Genomic DNA, 19,578 nt, shown 5'->3' with positions numbered 1-19,578 from the left:
CAAGTTTGTATTCTTTGTACAGCGTGGCTGGCAGGAAGCAGGGCCCAGCTGTTACTGCTATGGCGTATTTCCTAATGTAATTCTCAAATGTTTATTTGGAAGAGCTCCAGCCCTAATGCAAGGGTAGATATGAAGCTGCATTCATACACCGCTAGGCCAGTCCCTTCAGCAGAATCTGGAAAATGCCAAGAAGCATTTGCAGTGAGGAAAAAAAAATGTGTTACTGTAAAGAGGCTTGGAAAAACCACAATATTTAGAAAGCAGGCAAGATTTATTCATAATACACAGTATGAGGGAGTAAACAATCAGATGGCCATCTTAAGACATGAACAACAAAACAAATTAAACAGATGAGCTTTATACGAGGCACGAGTGGTAGAAAGAAATAGAGGCCAAAAAAGATCTCTAGGGGAGAACAACAATACTCAAAGGTTCTTGTCAGAAAGCAATTCATTCCACAACTACTGCTCCACTTATGCAAGTGGAGACACTTAACAGGAATAATCTCCATCTGCCTTCTTGAAGATAAGTATCAGATATAACAGTTCTGCAGGTATCTGAAATGAAAACAGGTACATGTCTACAAGGTGAGGAGTGATGCATTTCACTTCCAGAAGTCCTTAAACAGAAATGTTTTCATTTTCATTTTTGTAATGCACCATGGAGACAGTATCACTTTTCAAGATATAGCAACAGTTGTCATAATAATGCCCAGCAATAAATCAAGATAATATTCTACACAGCCTTGATATAATCATATAAAGCAACATGTACTCATATTAAACAGTCATAGTTCTAGTTCTGGGATTCATTTAGACAAATTACCATTTCTTATTACAATATTATACAACAGTCAGTAAAATTTCAACACGTTTTGTTGTTCTGTCGCATACTGACACACGTATGAAATATAAAGGCTTCTGTATGAATAATCAATTAATCGGTCAAAAAAAATTTATTTGTGATTGGTATATTTTACCATTGTCTTGTCATAATGCAGATGACAAAGAATAAACAGAAAGAAAGCTTAAAACCAATGGGGAAAACTGGTCATGTGTTCTCTGATCCAAAATGAATAATTACCCTTTACTAAGAAAGTACATAACAATGAATGGTACAGTACAAAGAATAGGCAGCAAATACTAAACTACATATCCTGAAGTCCCCCACTGAAAAAGAAAAAGTTATTCTATTCTATTATATTCTATTCTATTCTACAACAGGTCAGACTGAGTGTTTGAACAGGAAACCCAGATGTGTAAGGAATCACTCGATTCAGTCATCTCCCCACTGTGAAATAAAGGGTGGTACCTGACTGGAAGTTTAGTCACAACATTACACTCTGAAACATAAAATAGATGGAAGCAGACATTCCCCAAATTCTTATTTATAAGATATATGTGCTAAAAAAAGATTTTAAAATTTGCTAAGCAAAATGGGTTCACGATTAAACTGGTACGTTACAGTAATTTAAACCCATGCTTTCATGTATGTTTGTGCATTTCAACATGATTCCAGAATTTTGCTCTTAAGCATCCAGTTTTAAAGCATGCAGTGCAGTGAAAGTTTTCTATGTTTCCACAGTTTACCAAAAAGAAAGTAGATATGCTTAGCATGTTTTTTTTTTTAATTTGAGCATTACTATAACATTCTCTATTTAACCAACTGCACTTTCAAGAATTTTTAACTATGCAGTCAGGACATACTCTTCAGGCATGAACATATTGACTGCATTTTATCCCTGAGCCACAGAGTTATGTCATGTCTATGGTGTGTAGGACCCTCTGAGAAGTTGTCCTGCTGCTCTGATTTGTTGAAAGCTGACTCCCCAAACAGGGGGTGCGTTTCGCCAAGAGTTTTTTGAAATGGTTTCGAAACTTTTTGCCAACAAATGTGTAGAACACTGGGCTAATGCAACAGTACAGGAAAGCAATGTTCCGCGTGATGTACAGTGCGTAGTCTAAGCCGTCTGCGCACGAGCCTGAATTATCTTTGTCCAAGGCCTGGAGAGCTCTGAGCAGTACAACAATATTGTAAGGTGTCCAGCAAATGAAAAATGCAACAATAATCACAAATATGATCTTTACTGCCCTGCACTTTTCCTTCATCCTACTGTGCACAATCTTCACTGCTATTCTGGTGTAGCAGTACAGGACAATGGCAAGGGGAAGCAAGAAGAAAAAGATGAACTGTTGATAATCGCCTATGAGCTGCCATCTGGTCATGACCTCCTTGGAAAAGTTTGTCTCCTCACATAACGTCCCTGAGTCGCCATCTTCTCGCACGTCAAACAGGATGATCTTCTTCACGCTGGCCAGGATGCTAATGCACCATACGGCCGCAGAAGAGATGAAGGCGTACGTGTTTCTCCGTCTCTTCAGGGCGGTGACGGCGTGGACCACTGCCAGGTACCTGTCCAGGGTCATGAGGGTGAGAAACAGAATGGAGCTGTAGAAGCCTATGTAGTACACACTGCTCACCAGTTTGCACATGGCTCCGCCAAAGATCCACTCGGACGAATGGTACGTGGCCCAGAAAGGAAGGCTGAAGGCGAACACCAGATCGGAGATGACCAGGTTCAGCAGGAAAATGTTGGTCATGCTGTTGAGTTTCTCATACTTGTAAATGATGTACAGGACCAGCCCATTCCCGAGAAGGCTTAGCAAAAAAATTGAGTAGTAGAAGGCCGGCAGGAAGTGGGCGCTGAAGAGGTTGACGTTCCTCTTGGGACACAGGGTCACAAACTCACCAGTGATGCTGTAATTGTCATAAATCTCAGTGCTGTTGTACAGCCACAGAATGTAATCGGCATCCATTGCTGCTCCTTTATGCTCAACCTGTCAAAAACAATTTGCTCTCGTCACACAATTCCACGGTACTTCATCAAAAAAGCACAGTAAAGACAGGCACAATAACCCACTCACCAATGCGACCTTCTATTGTGAGCATAAGGAGAGAGAGGGCTTGGTCTTTTCAAGTTCTCTCTGTGGGTGGTGTTTCTGCTTCTGAGATGATTCAGAGTAGGCGTTGCTATGCATACAGTACACTTTTTATGAAGTTTAATGACTGTACTTCCATTTTACTTTTGTATTTTTTATTTTTATTGCCAGACACCAATCTAATGCACTGCCTAATTATTATAGTATAATCACAAATGTTTTCAGGTAATGGGACAATGGTTAAGGCCAAAAAAGACAGAAAACTGCAACCAAAACTATTTTTTAGGTGAGGCGATGCTGGTGAGCAAGAGGCAAAAAAGACAGGAAGTTCACACAGGCACATTGCCTATGATCGTGACCTCTGCACTGACAAAGCTTGCACAACAACAACAAAACCAAACCAATGATTTTATGTAACACAGAACCTAAGAGTAGATTCCTTTCAAGAAAGCAATTCAGTAAGTATTGTGCTGCTATATGCACTTAAAATTGGGTGCTGATGATAAAGGGAGAATTGGGATAGTCTATGTTAAGTGTAGCGATGACTGCAAGTGACCAATAATTTGGGTTGTGTAATCAGTAGAGCCCAACCTTTTAGAATAATAATAATACCAACTGTTAGCCATTCACAGAAGGAAAACTAATGCAGAGGGAAATATTAACTAAGAATCTGGGGATATAAAAAAACTGAACTGTTAATCAATAATTTAATCATTGTTCATTCCAAATAATTACTCATACATATCCACACTTGTTAGTTTAACCCATTTAAGCCTAAAAGTGGCTGTTTGGTCATGGTATTTTCAACAGTAGAGAAGTGATATATTCTGCTATCATCAAGTGCTATATGTCTTCTGTTTTAGCACCAATTCAGCTTTATTGAACTGTACTAGTCAATATGATATATAAAAATAGTATGTAAAGAGAGAAAAATAAACACAAAAACAGAACTTTTCCATAAATTTTCACATTATAATTATTTTAAAAAATCATTAAATCACACAGATCAAATCAATTTGAATTTAAAAAATGAAAAAATAACCCTCCTTGAACATTCAGCAGTTACTTCAACTCTAAACTATATTTCATTGTATTACATTTCACTGCTCCAAGGAATGAAACCTTTGCACTTAAGCACTTTCGAGCAGAATAAATATTTATAAATAAAAATAAAATGCATTCAATCGTACAAGCAAAAGTCTGAAGTGTGCGGGTCTCCTTGGAAAATAATAAGTCACTTCTATGGGCCTATGCACCCTGGCATTTCACCAGGAATGGTGAGTTTAGCCATCTCTAATGCATTAACCAGAGAACATGCATACTTTTTGTCCAATGTGAATTGATTGTTTTATTTTTTTACAGAGCTTCCAAAATATCCTAGCCATTGATGTGGTGATGAGGCATAGACACATTAGAGTTTTTCTGTTTAACTGGAAAACTCCACCCCATGTATATTTTTTTCTCCATCATCTAGAGAAGAGTTGAGTAGGAAAATAAGTGGGTGAGACTGGTGAAGTCATAAATAAGGTCTGAATTTATGGTAGTTTTAGGTAAGAACTTCTTTATCCACTTTTAATGCACTGAAGTTTTAACACAACAGTCATATTGATCGGTGTAATAATGTTCTTATTGGAGAAATGAGGCACTGCTTTGTTGTTGATTGTGATATGTGACTAGTTCTGCTTGTTCACTATAAAATAGAATATTAAATGAGGTTGGGACTAAATGATGGATCAACATATTTAAAAAATAAACTATGGGAATGAGACTGGAGTTAAAAAAATAAATAAATAAAAGTTGATTTTAAAAAAGGCCAGAATTAGTGGCTCAGTTTCCACAGACAGATTATGTCAACTGTGAGCAAGTCACTTTTTTCAGCTCTTTAAAAACTCCACTGACACAATATGAGAGAACCATAAATATTTCACATAATTTTTAGTTATGTGTTGACTGGCACAATCCCCTTAGGCAGCCCTATCATGGCCTATAGAAGAAAATTTGTGCTGATTAGATCATGAAGTGCTGCATCGGTGGAAGACTACAGAGAAGTTTTGTACATGACTGATTTACAGACCAACCTTAACTTTTAATTAGTCCACCTTGGTTCCTCTGAATAGGAATAGAATAGGAAGGACACTCACTACTTCCACCAGTGGATGGTCGTGTTGTGCATTACCTATACCAAGACCTGTGCTCCAGTGACACTTCATGGGAAGGCTGTTAGCATTGCTTTTAATGTTGCTTGGTCTTTTGAAAAAGTAATATGAGTAGGACATCACAGGAATCAAATGATTAAAAAAAAATTCCAGACTTCTCTTTGGAAAAGCAATGCCAACATTTTTCAAATGCTTCCACTGGAAGCAGCTTCTCCGGTTACTGATGGATGGAAACATACCTAATTTTACGATGACAGAAAACTCTTAATGACTTGTCTTCCAAGAAAGAGATCAAACTAATAAATAACAAAGTAAGTTGCCAGTTTAAGGCTGGGATATGTTTTTTTTTAATGTTAAACTTAAAAACTAGTAACTGGTAAGTATTTACCTCAATCATGTATCTATCCAGTATTACATACAGTACAAACCATGTGCAACTGAAAATACTTTGTAGGTCATTCTTGTTAGAAACCTGAATTAATTAAACCTGTAGGACACACACCTAAATCTGTAGGTTTTTATGGTACTTATACGCTGTAAGTACCATAAAACATTCAAAGTTCAATACCTGTACTCACACAAAACATACATAATACGTCAAGCATGAATAAGCACGACACACCCACTAAAGACAACATTTATAAAGCCATGGTCATAATATAAAATATGTTATTTTATGTCATTTTATACCACCAAATGCAATGAGTTGACTGGATTCAGTGTCTGCATAAGATGCACTGAGGCATGCATTCTGACATATTGAATACATCATTAACACAGAGGCTTATATGCTTTATTGTGAGGCAGGGCTGGGGGTGGCCACTGATCACCAGGTGAACAGACAGGAAAACACAAAAAGTAGTGTTGGCTTACTGCCTTCTATTGGTCCCAAACCACTAAAACAATATACATCTTCAGGAACAAAAGAATAGCCAATCTGGGAACCAAAACATCAAAGAAAAAGGAAGCCAAAACCACAAAAAAAAAACAAAAACAAAAAAACTGCCACACACCACTCCGTGCATTCCCCAGCTACCAAATGCTACCCTCTAGGCCTGGGAGCCCATGATTAGGTACTAGGCCACAGCTGATGTGATTATAATTAATCAGAGCTGTGGCCATACCTGTCTGTAGGACCGGTGCTGCCCCCTGGTGGGTAACACCCTAATTCCCTTCCTGGCACCATACTATACAGTATAGTAAACAATAAAATTGGTAACATTAAAACTGTTTATTAAATCAATGGATATTTATTTTGACCATTTGTTCATTACATGAAAAATAATTTTTTCATTACATGAAAAAAAAAAAATTGACAATATAGCACCAAATGTGACAAAACACATTCAAAGTCTATTGAAACTTCTATCCTGAAATAATCAAAGTCTATGAAACACCATTATCATAAAATAATCAAGCTTATGAACTACCACAATTAAATATCACAATGTACAGTAGGTATGAGTGAACATGGATATAATGCCCTCAATGTGTTATTCAAACATTTAATTTATCTTTTAATGTGCATGATTTAGGGTTTCTGGGAGGCTAATCCTGTTAAGGACCTGTTTTTGCATGGATGCTACAACATGGTTTCTAATCCAGTTTACTCCTTTTATTTTGTAGTCATTCAATCCTTTTGTTCAACTTAAAATGTTCTTAGTTACTGTGACTATGTAACCTGCAAGCAAGGTAGCTAGTTGTTTTGGTTAGCTGTGTCCACCCCTGGTGGCCATATTTAGCTAATGTCATTTTAACTGAACTCTAAAACAGTCTAAGGATCAAATGCACTTTCAAAGTGCATTGCACTCCATCAGAGTTGTATTAACACTGACATTATTACTACGTAGTCACCAGAGACCCCCGTGCAGTCTGCCACATTGTTCAGTCACAGGCTTCTTGGCTAGGAAGAAGGGTATCTAAGCAAAAGCTAAGATGTCAGAATACCTCCATTTTGGGTTGTGCCTTTCAGTTGCAACACCAGACTGCAATGTAGCCTGGTCCCAGGCGAGTGTGGGAGTCCTATGACTGTGAATATGAAGTGACTCAAACAGCATGTGCTGTTGGATAGTAGGACATCTGCTACACCCTGGATAGTCCAAATGCTCTTCTAACCCCATAAAGTGGACCTAACTAGATTAAACAAATTTCTTAAATCTTGACCATGTCAGTATAAAGTATTTACCTTTGTCATAAATTCTACTCTTAAACTGTTGTTTATGTACATAAAAGTTTTAAGGCTTTTATAAGAATTATTACATTTTGTGCATTCTGCTTTTATGATTATATAATTCAGTGTGTTCGGTGAAGTGTTAATTGGCAGTATGTAATTCTATTTAAAAAACCTACCTTTGCTTCCTTGATTGACAGTTTGAAGGTAGGGTCATTTCTCATTTTAGATTTGTGCTGAAATAGCCCTGTTCATGACAACAGCTAATTTGGTTTATGACGCACAGTTTGAAATTTAAAGCAGCTCCAGTCAATGCCAAATAATCGCAGTTGTATTGTTATAATTGTTGCTTAAAAATTTCAGCAGTTAGTTGCTCATAAGTGATGTATAGGAATTTCTGTAGTTAGTTGTATTAAAAAGGAAAGCAACTTAATCTTTGCAGAGAGAGGTTTGCTTACAGTATGTAACATTATGAATCATAAATGGTGATAAGACTCAAATTGATAATGGAAATTATGTGGAAGTCATAGAGAGAATAACTGAGATCCTATCAAGAGTAGTGAAATGTAATACAATGAAATGCATTGATACATAACAAACTTAACACCTTCATGCTGGTTTAAAACTGATTTCAGAAACACTGAAGAGCACACTGTAATACCATTGCCAGATAGAATGAAAAAGGAGATCAAATGAAAGCTTTAAATAGGACTGGCACAAACAAACATACAAATCTATAGGCATTTCCTGTTTAGAGTCTACCAGTTTTATATATGCAGTAATATATATTTTATATAAGTAGTAAGTAAAGACAACAGGGAAAAACAAATTGGCTTCCACCAGTGCTGTTTGAGAATGAAGAGCCTATGATATTCCTCTTTCTGAAATAACTGTATAAGTCATCAGTTAATAGCAGAGATATGGCAAGAAGTGGTATAGTTTTGGTTACTTAAAGCAGTGGAGCGATAAACCTTTGGATTTGGGTTAGATGCTATAACATCAATGCCTTATTCTTTCAATGTGAAATTTTACTTGAGGGCACGTTTCAACTTGAGCCTCATTCCTGAGTACGAACTTCATCCCAAACTCACTGTGCAATTCAGAAATGGTGATATGATTAGACTATTATTGTAAAAACACTGATTGGTCGTTTGGCCTGAATTAATTTGGATATGTTACAGATATTTAAGCCTCTTGTAAAATTCCAAAAGAAAGCTGCATGTAAAACATCCATTTCAATTTCAGGAAATCGCATCAAAGATGTTCATTTTTTCCTGCTGTAAATACATTTTTTATGGAAAAAGTAAAAATGAATACACGTGGTTGTCACTTGATTGGCTTGATACAGTACAATCTGAATGAAAATAAGTCAGTTCAGTCAACTGAAGGAAAAAAAAACACTACAGTAAATGACTTGCTGTAAGATGTAATACCTTGTTTCTAGCATGGAGGTAGCTTAACTAAGGCAGTGCACTAGGTTTAACTATGTACATGAGCAAAACCATCTTGCCTCTCTGAATGCTGCAACACAGTTCTCCACTTGTTTCTGTCAACCTGAGCCAAATGTTTCCTGGTGCTTGGTGGACTGCACGCACCATCCAGGGATTCACTGGTCCATGTCTCCTTACCTCCCAGTTCAAGTGGGAACTGGCACCAGTCTTGACCATCCTTAGTTCACCTGCAGTCACTTAGAAGTTGGGCCCTTTGCTGAATTGGTTCTCCCTGAGGTTGTAGGCCTGGTAGCACACGGACATGTCACACACCCCTGCTTGGCCAGGCGGGCCCCTCTTTCCCGGGGTACCAGGCATTCCGGCCTTCCCAGGAATACCGGTGAGCCCCGGAAGACCTTCCCCGTCTCTGCCGTGGGGGCCCTGAAGGCCTGTCGTCAAAGGTAGAAACCACAAGGTGCATGTTACCAACATGAGTGCAAGGAACAAGGCTTCATTAACCTATCACACTCAACGCTGGTAATATAGGCAAAGTACAATTCAAGCATTGGTGAAAGTATGGAAAGACTGTTAGTAAGGACTCTTCACCTATTGGTCCCGGTGGGCCTGGCTGTCCTATATGACTATCTCCTTTGGAACCCTTGAGTCCCCTTGGCCCAGTATCACCTGTATACCAAAAACCAAACATGGAACAGGAACTGAAAATATTGGCAGAAAGATAATGAAATCATCGAATCTCAAATATCCATTTCCATCTCACCATTTATAATTCAAAAAAGTAATGAAAGTAAAAATTGCAATTCATTAAAATGTTATTTTTTCTGTATTCCTCGAGTTTTTAATGTGAAATAACAGAAAAGAAAAACATGTATCATCATGACAGCGGAAACTGTGGAGGAACTATAGAGGAAACAATGTGTTACTGTATTTCAAACAGCATATTGTGATTGTTCCACATTACACTTTGATGTGTTCATTGTTCAGCATGCTCCTGCATGTGTAGCATTACCTTTGGTTCCCCGAGGCCCCTGCATGCCAGGGGACCCAGGGTATCCTTGAGAGCCAGCCCTGCCAGGGTACCCTGCAGGGCCAGTAGGTCCCGTGGGACCTGGAGCCCCAGGTTCACCTGGGGGGCCCCGAACTGTTTCACACGAAGGGCAGCTACTCGGTGCCATAATCTGCAGCAGCTGAGGTAGCTGATCTAGGGAACAACAGAGAACCCATTGAAAATTCACATTTTACATTACAGTTTTAGCTCCACTAAGACAACCCTTAAACACTTAATAGTGATTGATAAACAATGATGAAATGAATGACAGGAACATGCAGGGCTGGAGTCTCTGGGTACCTTCCTCTTTGCCTCAAGTGCCCAATGTTCCCGACTGAATTTTTTAAAATGACATTTGTTTTATTATTTTTTGCTGTCATTCATTTTCATTCATTTATTTTGGTTAAATATATCCTGTACAATAAATGGGTGTCATAAAACACTTCTTCAAGGTTGGTGTGCCCTTTTCTCACTTTGAACACGTACCCCTCAAGTGGTCTCTGCATGGGTCTGACGAGTGATAAATAATGAACGGACTGAACTCCTTATACAGCTAGCAAACCGCAGATCTCTGATTGGCTATAAGAAATCCTCTTGTGTAACAAGGTGGAGCTACCCTACCAGCTAAACACCTCCCTCCCTGGATGATTCTATGCATCGATAATTAAAATTGTTACGAACTGCAAGAATGTTGGTCTTATTATAATCCCCTGGTTCTACATTTTCCCTGCAAAAATTGTTTAAAAAAAAAAAAAAAATACTACAAATATCAAATGATGTGGTTTCACTTTGGTTCAAGGTTTGAGGACTTCATTCACTGATCAAAGAGATAGCCATTACAGCAATCTTCCCAACTGAGCAGTTGCACTACACAACACAATCCTGAATGTGTATAAGTGCTGCGATTGGTCAGAGTAATGTGGGCGTTAGCAAAAGGATGTCTTGAAATCTGATTGGCTGGCCTAGACTCAGAACTGGACTACATCAGCTGAATTTATTTATTTGTGGATCAGTTACATTAATTAAATTATTTTTGAGACAATAGCACACCCATAATTTTGCCTGAAAATGATGCACTTAATTTTCTGTTAATAAATGAAGGAACATTTTCAGAGATTAAGCTCAATAAAAAATATTTTTACTGCCTTTCACAGTCATACAAGTAGCAGTATTTATAATGTTGCAAGTGTAACCTTCTCTGTTCGGCCAATTGAGGTACTTACTACTTTACAAAATTTACTGTGTGCCCCAGTACAGATAATGTGATTTCCTGTTGAATACTGTACTATGTTTCTGTATGAGTTGCTTTGAAGTTACTTGAAGTACATTTTCCTGCTTTAAACCTTAAACCTCAAATGATCTATACCTGCCTTTGTAAAGCCGACAGAAACTTTTGTAAAAATGTAAAATATTTTTTATCGCACAGAAAAATTGTCAGGGCCAATTGAAAACACTAAAACTGAAATAATATTTTAAAACCAAGAAAGTGAGCTATGCCTTTAATGTATCATAAAATGTTTTATATATTTCAGCATCAGTACATTTTGCTCAAACTGAAAACTCTGGCTGCGGGCAGTTTTCTTTTTGCTGTCCAGCATAAATCATTGAGAGGGCAACAGTATATGCAGTGTCTGATGGGGCTCCGGCAAAAGAAAAAGCAGCACTTACTCCGCAGCACATTGCTGCAAAGCTTCATCAAGTGTTCATCTGAAGGAGGCTTTCCCTGAAAAGTAAAGGAGATGGATGCTTAAGGGCGGTCCGGAGGTTAAATGCCTTTTTTTTCCAGGAACAAAAGCAGCACTTACAGGCTTCCCTGGATATCCAGGCACACCAGGCTGCCCCGGGAGCCCATCTTGGCCTGGGGGGCCACGCAAGCCAGTGCCTCCGGGTGGGCCCATGTCCCCCGTCTTCCCATCAGGCCCTCTGACTCCCATGTCACCTGATGTGCCTTTCTAACAATCGGAGAATAAAGCCAGGATGTGCTCTTAATTTACCCCAGGTAACACATTGCATTCACGTGGACTTTCAGTTGAATACAGTTCTATGGTGCATGCGATTTTTATTTGAATGCGGCTTGATTTCACCTCGTTGGCTAATGGTTGTGCTTTCAGTTGCTGCGAGACATGCACTTCCATTGTATTGCACTGTTTAGCAGAGATAATGGGAGTCCTCGGGTAAAATTGAGCGAGATGGATTAAATCAATCTAATTCAACAAACCTCTCCTTTGCTTCCCCTGAGCCCAGCTTCGCCCTGCACGAAGGAAATAGCCTGTTAAAATGCACCTCTTTATATAAAGGTCCAAGTCTGTTTGATTGATGGCACTGCATCAGTGTTGTTCTTTTCCTATAAAACGAGCAATTCCTCTGCAGAGTAACATCCTACTTTGTGCAGAGGGATAAGGAAATTGCACATATAATGGCTTATCCATTTACTGTATTTTATTTTACTGAGTTAAATTGTCTCCTGGAGAGAAGAAACGACGGCAACATTACCCCTTAAAACAAGGAGCGGTAATGTGAATTCAGTCAGTGACATTTCATGTTAAAGCTTTTAAAAGAAGGCCCAGTCGCCTGGGCCAACAGGCCCGCGGTACATCATCCCAGGCGGCCAACCGCTCTGTCTGCCTGGGGCTTTGAAGGAATCTCCCCGTCTTGTGATGGGCATACGAGACGCCGCCACGCGTAGATTTAGGGGTGCAGGAGTACTCACTGGAGTGCCGGGGGCCCCAGGAACTCCCTCACCGCCGCGGTCGCCCTGAAACGAGAGGATCGCGAGAGCAGCGCCGTCACAAAAGGTTACCATTAGCATTCACGGGCAAGTAGCAGCGTCGGAGCCTCGCTGACCTTTAAAAACCGTATCACCTGCATTCTCGGGACATGCCGTCCGCTCCAATTACTACCACAGGATCTGCAGCCATTGTGAAAAGGCTCGAAGCAAAAATAAAATTGAGTGCACTCCTGTTATTCATTCGGGGTATTGACAGAGCTGCGGATGATGCAAGTTTTTTTTTTTTTTTTTCCATCAGGGTCTCATAACTGAACCACACAATGCAAACGCGCTCTTTGCAGGTTCTCAGCCAGTCCAGTATGTGACACCTGGGTTGTCAAGGTTTCCCGGCACTTTCTCTGAGCGCACAGTAGGTTACTCTGGAAACTGTGCATCTCAGCTTTGGTGGAAAACAATCCAAAAATAGTTTTTTTTTTTGTTTTTTTTTGCTGGTAATATGCTCCTCAGGGTTAACCTTTGTGACCTCTCTGTGGCCGTTTCCCTCTTTTTCAAGCTTGGTGACTGGGTGATTCAGGGTTGTCAGGAGGTGAGGGTGAGATGGAGCTGGAACTGCTGTTAGTCTTTAAACACTGAAAATGAGCCCAGACAGTGAAGCACCTCTTGCACCTTTTGCTATCATGAGAAGGCGTTTGACCTCAGTTTGAACAGTGCGTTACACTAAAGTGTTTAATTGGATATAATTCTGTACTCTGGAAGCTACATAACGGTCTGGAATTGAGCAACATATTTTAGTTCCAGATACCGAAAACAAAATGCTTCAGGAATGAATCTCCAACTGGTATACAACATTCCACATTTAAACAACAAAAGAAGAGTAAAATCTAACATAAGAAGTTTGATAATACCTGACTTCCCTTGGGGCCAGTTTCTCCCATCTCACCCTGAAAAATAACATGAAACCTTATGAAATACTCATCTACCATTTAGCACAGCAAAGAAACTTATTCTGTTGGGTATTCTACTTAGTAAACAATGGCAAACTATAATCGTTTTTCACAATCATGTGCAATAATTCTATGGATTGCCATCAGAATGACATGTTATTCTTCATAAATCCATTCACATTTGCCATTCAGATTAGTTGCAAGTTATATTAAGTTATAGTTAACTCTATTTATTTATTTATTTATTTATTTTTTGCATAGTAATTTGGCAGTTCATGTCATGAGCAATTGTAAGTCAAATCAACAAAGAACAATTTTTGATTGAATGTAGGCCTATTTCTCTCTTCTTTGACTTTTGTAAAAAAACTAAATAAATAGATAAAAAATTCCCAGGATGTTACCTTCTGTCCTTTAAAACCTGGCATCCCCATAGCACCTGGTATTCCCTGCTCCCCCGGCTCTCCCTGAGAACCCTGTAAAACTCAAGATGAGACTTTTATCAGGAATGTCCCTATACTAGCCATTGTAAAGTTGACAAGTTACCAGAAACAATATATTAAATATCCTTCATTGCACACAAAACTGTTGGGGCCAATTGAAAACACACTTACATTAAAAGAAAAGATATTATAAACTAAGTAAACTATGTCAGAAACAGGGACTTGACTGTCATCATTTTACTGCATAAATGCAATCTTCCTCAAACATACATCATCCTCCTCCATTCCTACCCTGCTCTTTCCTTCCTCCTTCTCATAATGTATAATTGTATTTTAATTGTATTTTATCTACAGATTGCTTGTTAGGTTATTAACTAGCCAGCATAGTTTAACTCAAATATCACACATGGTAAGTAAATCTACACTAACCATATCCATGTTCCATCTTTGTCATGCAAATGGAACCGGAGACAAATGTGACATAAAACACCAGAAGCCCCGAGTGCAGGTAATGTGATCACTGTACTATTGAAAGTACAGCATACTAAGCATGTCTCACCTGAACAAGTAGCCAATAGCAGTTATAAAATGTGTGCTGAATATAGATTTCACAATATTCTTTCTCAGTCCATTTGGAATTGCGGAATTATAGAGAAGACTAAAAAGTAACCTCCTCTATGGAGTCTAGCTAATATTAAAATCAAATACTGCATCGATACATCTCATAGACTTACACCAAGAGGAGTTAGGGGAAGGGATGTTTTTGCAGAAGGTATTTGTATGGTAAAGTTGAACAGCAGACAAGTATGATTCATATTAAATATAGTTGTTTAGTAGTAAAATATGTTATTTTTTGGAAGTAACTGTTCACCAGGAACTGATCATGAAAACATAAATTGTATTGAACTTAGACTACTGATGCAAGGCTCATAAGGATAGTAGATAATTTCCTGACAGTTGATAAATAATGTATTCAGTTTAAACCAGTTGGAAACTACAGTTTCACAAATGTATTGGGAAAAAAATTCAATATTGGTAAGCAATTGTTAAATAGTCCTCCTGCAAAATGCTAAAAGATACAAGAGAGCTAACTGAGCCAACCACTGAGCAAGAGGAGGCAGGAGGTAGAATAAAATCCGGAGGCAGCTGAACCCTAAATGACTCATTTTCTGAGCAGCCAGGGCTGGCTCAGCGTGTGGAATGTTCTGCTGAAATTACTCAGAGGCCACAGGCTCGCACCGGGAGAACAGACAGGCACGCAAGGGCGGAACGGGAAAGGGCCACGCCCTGAACGAACTCGGCCGGCCGCACTCTTCGGTACGCACCCCGGGTCCCGGCGGGCCAGGAAATCCGGCGGCCCCACGCTCCCCTGGGCTGCCCTGCGCACAGACCAGACGAAACACATCACACACACGCGCAGGGCCACCCACTGCGCCATGTCATTCACAAGTGGATGGTTTTAATAGGCAGTGATGAGCTGCCTTTGTACGCTGAGAGCTTCAATTAGAGCCCGGCACTTCACTCTAATGGAGAGAGGTGACGTGCATATCGCCCAATGACGTCCTGTAAATTCTGCCCATTCGCTTATTCAGGAAGCCTTTCCTTTCGCTCTTAGCCCCAGCTAATTTTATCCCGTTAAGAAAGAATGAACTATGATCAGGGTACTGTATTGAAAGAGTTTTTTTTATTTATTTAAAACCTGTAACTACATTGGCTGATCAGTAAAAGTTTTTCACCAACAAACCTTTGGGCCTTTGAGTCCATCAAGTCCTGGTGGACCCAGGGGGCCCTGGATCCCCTAAATGTAAAAAAAAAAGAAAAGACACCTGACTATGACCATGGATATAACACAATTCAAACAACACACGCGTTCAACCTATTTTCAACTAACTACAGCAATACTATAACTATAGAAATAACTATAACTATAATTGTTAATATTTGATGATAATAAAAATAAATACATTGGAAATTGGAATTACTTGCATGCAAGTGTATCAAAAGAATGAGTGAAAAATTGAGTGATGTTTTAACCTTCCTATTGTGTTAGAACTTGGCACACACCTTTTGTTTTAGCAGGTAAAATTTGAACTGGCAGGTTTTAACAGTACAAAACACTCATAAATCAATGATAATAATGCAATATTCTATATATGAGTTATATCTCATAACCAACTTATTATTCATTCAAACATAGCATCTACTCTTACTCTCATATTTTATGATCCGGTCGGTTTTCATTTCAATCCTAATTTGGAACACCTGACTCTACTAATTAGCAGCTGAACAAGATTCCCAACTGTTGAATGAGGTGCACTTTGTTAGGGTTAGAGTGAAAATATACACTTAGATGGTAGATCTCCAGGAACAGTGCTGGTTACCACTGGCCTAGAGGGACAGCAGGACTTGAAACAGACATTATCTACAGTGATTTCTGGCACTGGATTGTGATACCTGGCAAGCACTCCACCCATTTGTCCCAAACATCTCAAATGGGAGGACGTTTATCTTTCTCAAGGCAAGCAGGTCTTTCTTCATAACTGTCAAATAACTCTTGAGATGACATGAAAGGTTTGCAGTGACATAGAAGCTTGGAAAATAGTCTGGCCTGACTCGGCATCCATAAGCTGGCAGTAGCCTCATTACTGGCTCTGTACAGTCCAGCTAGAAGCAAAAGCCCCATGCAAGCATGCAGGTATTCTAGAAATTTCCATCTACTGTTTAACATGCAGCTCCATTCCATGTTTATCATCTCAGGCACAATTTTCTCAATAGGCTGAGTGAAAAGCACATTTTATCTTGGACATGTGATACTGCATATCTGCTGGGCCCTGGGGTCATTTTAATTATGTTCTGAGTTTGTACTCTGTATTGCCTCTCATAAGGAGTTGAGGACCGTGATATATTGTCATTTTCTGACATGAAGATATCACGAGTTTGAGCACTCCAAGGAGAATCGTGTTTGGGTCAAATTTGATCAACAGAAATACTCATAATTCTTTTTTGGAGGAGGAAATTTGATCCATAACAATTCAAAAAACAAATTACAGAGACTTTCAAAACTGAATACAATTATGAGCACTTATTTTGTATAGTTTATATGATTATTATTTAGGTGAATGTGAAGTTTGGTTCTAATAAAACAAGCTATATGGTTTTTCTGACATATTTTAACTTGAAAACAGATCAAAACGGACCCTAATACAATAGGAGGGTTAAATAATGTATATACATTTTTCACAGGGAATTTTTTTTTCCCCTAAAAAGAATGTAACATAAAACTAAATTGCACTACTATTAATATTCCAGCAGAGGGCAGCAATAGATTGGTACACTGATATCCTGCAATGAACATGATTGTTCAAGTGATTTTGGTCCCACATCCATCCATGTTTTACAATAATGAAAACTCTTGTTAAATCTTGTGCAAATCAAAGTTTCACATATATTCACTAGCAGATATGTGAAATCAGAGATACTGCCTGAGATGGACCCCTGGCCTTCTGTCTTCTTGCGTGACAATATCTAGATATGTATTCGAAACCACTTGGATGATGTTTCCAAAAATGTACTGTATGCAGTACAGAGCTGTACATAAAACTATAAAATGGCTGTATAGAAAGAGTACAGAAACACAGGGCACACATCCAGCAGTTATATATATGATAATGCAGTTCATAGCTCATAGTCCACTATAACATATCAAGTACAGTGGATGGCCTGACAGCGCAAGAGGGAAGGCTGACAGAGTGCTGTTCTCAGGAAAGTGCATTACTTATACAGAGGTGATCTGGAGAGGTTAAATAAATGTCATAAATTCAGTTCCTTACCGGAGGTCCTTTTCTGCCTTCGGATCCTTTGTGTCCTTGCGTCCCTTTATCCCCCTTTCACAGCGAGTGTAAAAACATTTCAAAACCTCAAAACACGTCTGGTTAACAATGTTAAAATTGTAATTACCAAAATTGAAAGACTTATTTTACCCATGGTTGCCAAAAATATAGCCAAGCATCATGAGAGAGTTTTATTATTTTGATGCACCGTGTGATTCAGCGTGATCTTACCTGAGGTCCCATTGGCCCAGGCTCCCCTGGATAACCCCGGTATCCCTGGAGACGACACAGGACAGTGACATCGTGTTCACAATGAGCAGGGCAACAATATGAGCACGGACTTTCAATGCATATCTATCCTTTTTACCCCAATTTTTTTCTTTCTCTCTAACTACTTCCTCCCCTAGTTACAGCTGTTAAATGATAGCTACTGTTACTTCATTTTAATCAGCGGAATGTCTGGCAAAAGCATTATTTGAAGGAAGAACTGTCAGTGATGCCAGTCACAGACTTGTGCAATAAAATCAGACAGCATTTATGAGGGAAATATACACGAGTGCATTGAATAACCCTGATTTCATCAGGCAAAAGGACGCAGACACTGCATTGAAATTTTAATTATTTGCACACTGATGGCTGAGATTATGAAACTGAAATAATAATAATAATAATAATAATAGTAATAATAATAATAATAATAATGATAATAACATATTAGGCACTCCATCCCACTCAAAACAATTTCCAGAGAATGCCATGCATTTGCACTGTTCTCAGACATGGAGAAAAGGGCTGCTCAAAATAATGAGGCCTGGTTTAAAAAAAAAAAAAAAAAAGACACCACGCAAGCCAATAGTGAAACGGGAGCGCAATAATATCCCGGCGAGAGGGACGATGACATTTAGGCTGAAAAATCATCCCCTTCCTCCCGCGGCCCGTAGCCTTTAGAAGGAAACAAAAAGAGGAGCGATGCATTCCTCGCACGGAGCAGAGCGAGCCCCGCAGGGACCCGCTCCATTTCGCACCCGTAATCTTTCAGCACAGCACCCGCACACGCGGCCCCAGGAAAGCCCGTCTCCACGGGGACTCATAAAAACAAGCCCGGCACTTAGCAATCAGGACACAAGCGCCATCCCAAACAGAGCCCGCTCTCAGCCCTTATTGTCTGTAGTCTCAGAGTAATTAACTTCATCAGAAATTGTCTCCACAAGGAGGAGTGGGAGGGGGGGTAGGGGTGGCGGTGGGGGGGGGGGGGGGTGGGAGGGGGGGGAGAAGAGCGTTGCTTGTTGGATGGAGGCTGCCCGCACTTACAGGTAGGTGGGTGTTAAAGGACAAGAGTACAAGGGTACAGAGCAGCTCTTTTGATGTGCATCTCACCATGATGACTTATTTGATCCTACAGACCCATATGAATTCCTTTGATTTCTATTCATTGCCAATCTCAAGGGAGGATGAAGGTAGCTTCTGCTGTGAAATGGAGGCTTTTAAACTCTAATATGCTGTCCCCATGGTAAACTAGTTCCTTGGAAATGCTCAGACCTAGACATCGATCTAAATTCAGTCTAACCACTACAGTGCTTTTTCCTCAACTTTAAAGAAGGAATTTCAGAAAAGGTGATTTCTTTATTGAATTCTTACCCATTGCGGATTAAGCAGTGGTGGTATATAAGATAATGAAGGATGCAGTCAATGAACTGAAACGGTTATTTACATAAATTTGCAATGAGCTTAAAGTTACAGCAAATGTTCCATAGCAGTTATACGGAATAAACCCCTCAACTCAACCCTACAGCTCCCTGTTATGGCTCTTAGGTACTTAACTTGATTCCATTTCCTCTTAACATTCAATACAAAGTCTGTTACACAAAACCCAGC

At 39.3% G+C, this 19,578-nt stretch overlaps 2 protein-coding genes across 2 annotated transcripts in view; both read right to left on the bottom strand.

Moving 5' to 3' along the window:
• Positions 1 to 266: 266 nt before the first annotated feature.
• LOC118225185 (C-C chemokine receptor type 4-like) lies at positions 267 to 2,931 on the bottom strand. The gene is made up of 2 exons (XM_035413275.1): positions 2,925 to 2,931; positions 267 to 2,837 (listed from the first exon to the last, which is right to left on the bottom strand). Exon 2 carries the CDS (start codon positions 2,814 to 2,816, stop codon positions 1,755 to 1,757), a length of 1,062 nt encoding a protein of 353 aa, XP_035269166.1. The 5' UTR covers positions 2,817 to 2,837; positions 2,925 to 2,931; the 3' UTR covers positions 267 to 1,754.
• Positions 2,932 to 6,130: 3,199 nt separating this feature from the next.
• The window catches only part of si:dkey-225n22.4 (collagen alpha-1(XXI) chain), a 29,928-nt gene continuing 16,480 nt past the window's right edge, over positions 6,131 to 19,578 (bottom strand). Inside the window, exons 17-29 of the mRNA XM_035413218.1 lie at positions 17,935 to 17,979; positions 17,704 to 17,757; positions 15,618 to 15,671; positions 15,199 to 15,252; positions 13,835 to 13,906; positions 13,395 to 13,430; positions 12,472 to 12,516; positions 11,980 to 12,012; positions 11,567 to 11,713; positions 11,430 to 11,484; positions 9,723 to 9,914; positions 9,302 to 9,379; positions 6,131 to 9,144 (exon numbers count right to left, since the gene is read on the bottom strand). Coding sequence (XP_035269109.1) covers positions 8,954 to 9,144; positions 9,302 to 9,379; positions 9,723 to 9,914; positions 11,430 to 11,484; positions 11,567 to 11,713; positions 11,980 to 12,012; positions 12,472 to 12,516; positions 13,395 to 13,430; positions 13,835 to 13,906; positions 15,199 to 15,252; positions 15,618 to 15,671; positions 17,704 to 17,757; positions 17,935 to 17,979 — 1,056 coding nt within the window. The 3' untranslated portion in view covers positions 6,131 to 8,953. The remainder of the gene's footprint in view (positions 9,145 to 9,301; positions 9,380 to 9,722; positions 9,915 to 11,429; positions 11,485 to 11,566; positions 11,714 to 11,979; positions 12,013 to 12,471; positions 12,517 to 13,394; positions 13,431 to 13,834; positions 13,907 to 15,198; positions 15,253 to 15,617; positions 15,672 to 17,703; positions 17,758 to 17,934; positions 17,980 to 19,578) is intronic.

Source organism: Anguilla anguilla, chromosome 4, assembly GCF_013347855.1.
Source record: "Anguilla anguilla isolate fAngAng1 chromosome 4, fAngAng1.pri, whole genome shotgun sequence".
Lineage (NCBI taxonomy): Eukaryota > Metazoa > Chordata > Actinopteri > Anguilliformes > Anguillidae > Anguilla > Anguilla anguilla.
Note: the sequence above shows the minus strand (reverse complement) of the source record. Positions and strands in the feature narration are given on the sequence as shown.

What these genes read in the sequence shown, in the direction of transcription:
- LOC118225185 (XM_035413275.1), bottom strand. Translation starts at nt 2,816, where the DNA reads ATGGATGCCGATTACATTCTGTGGCTGTACAACAGCACTGAGATTTAT.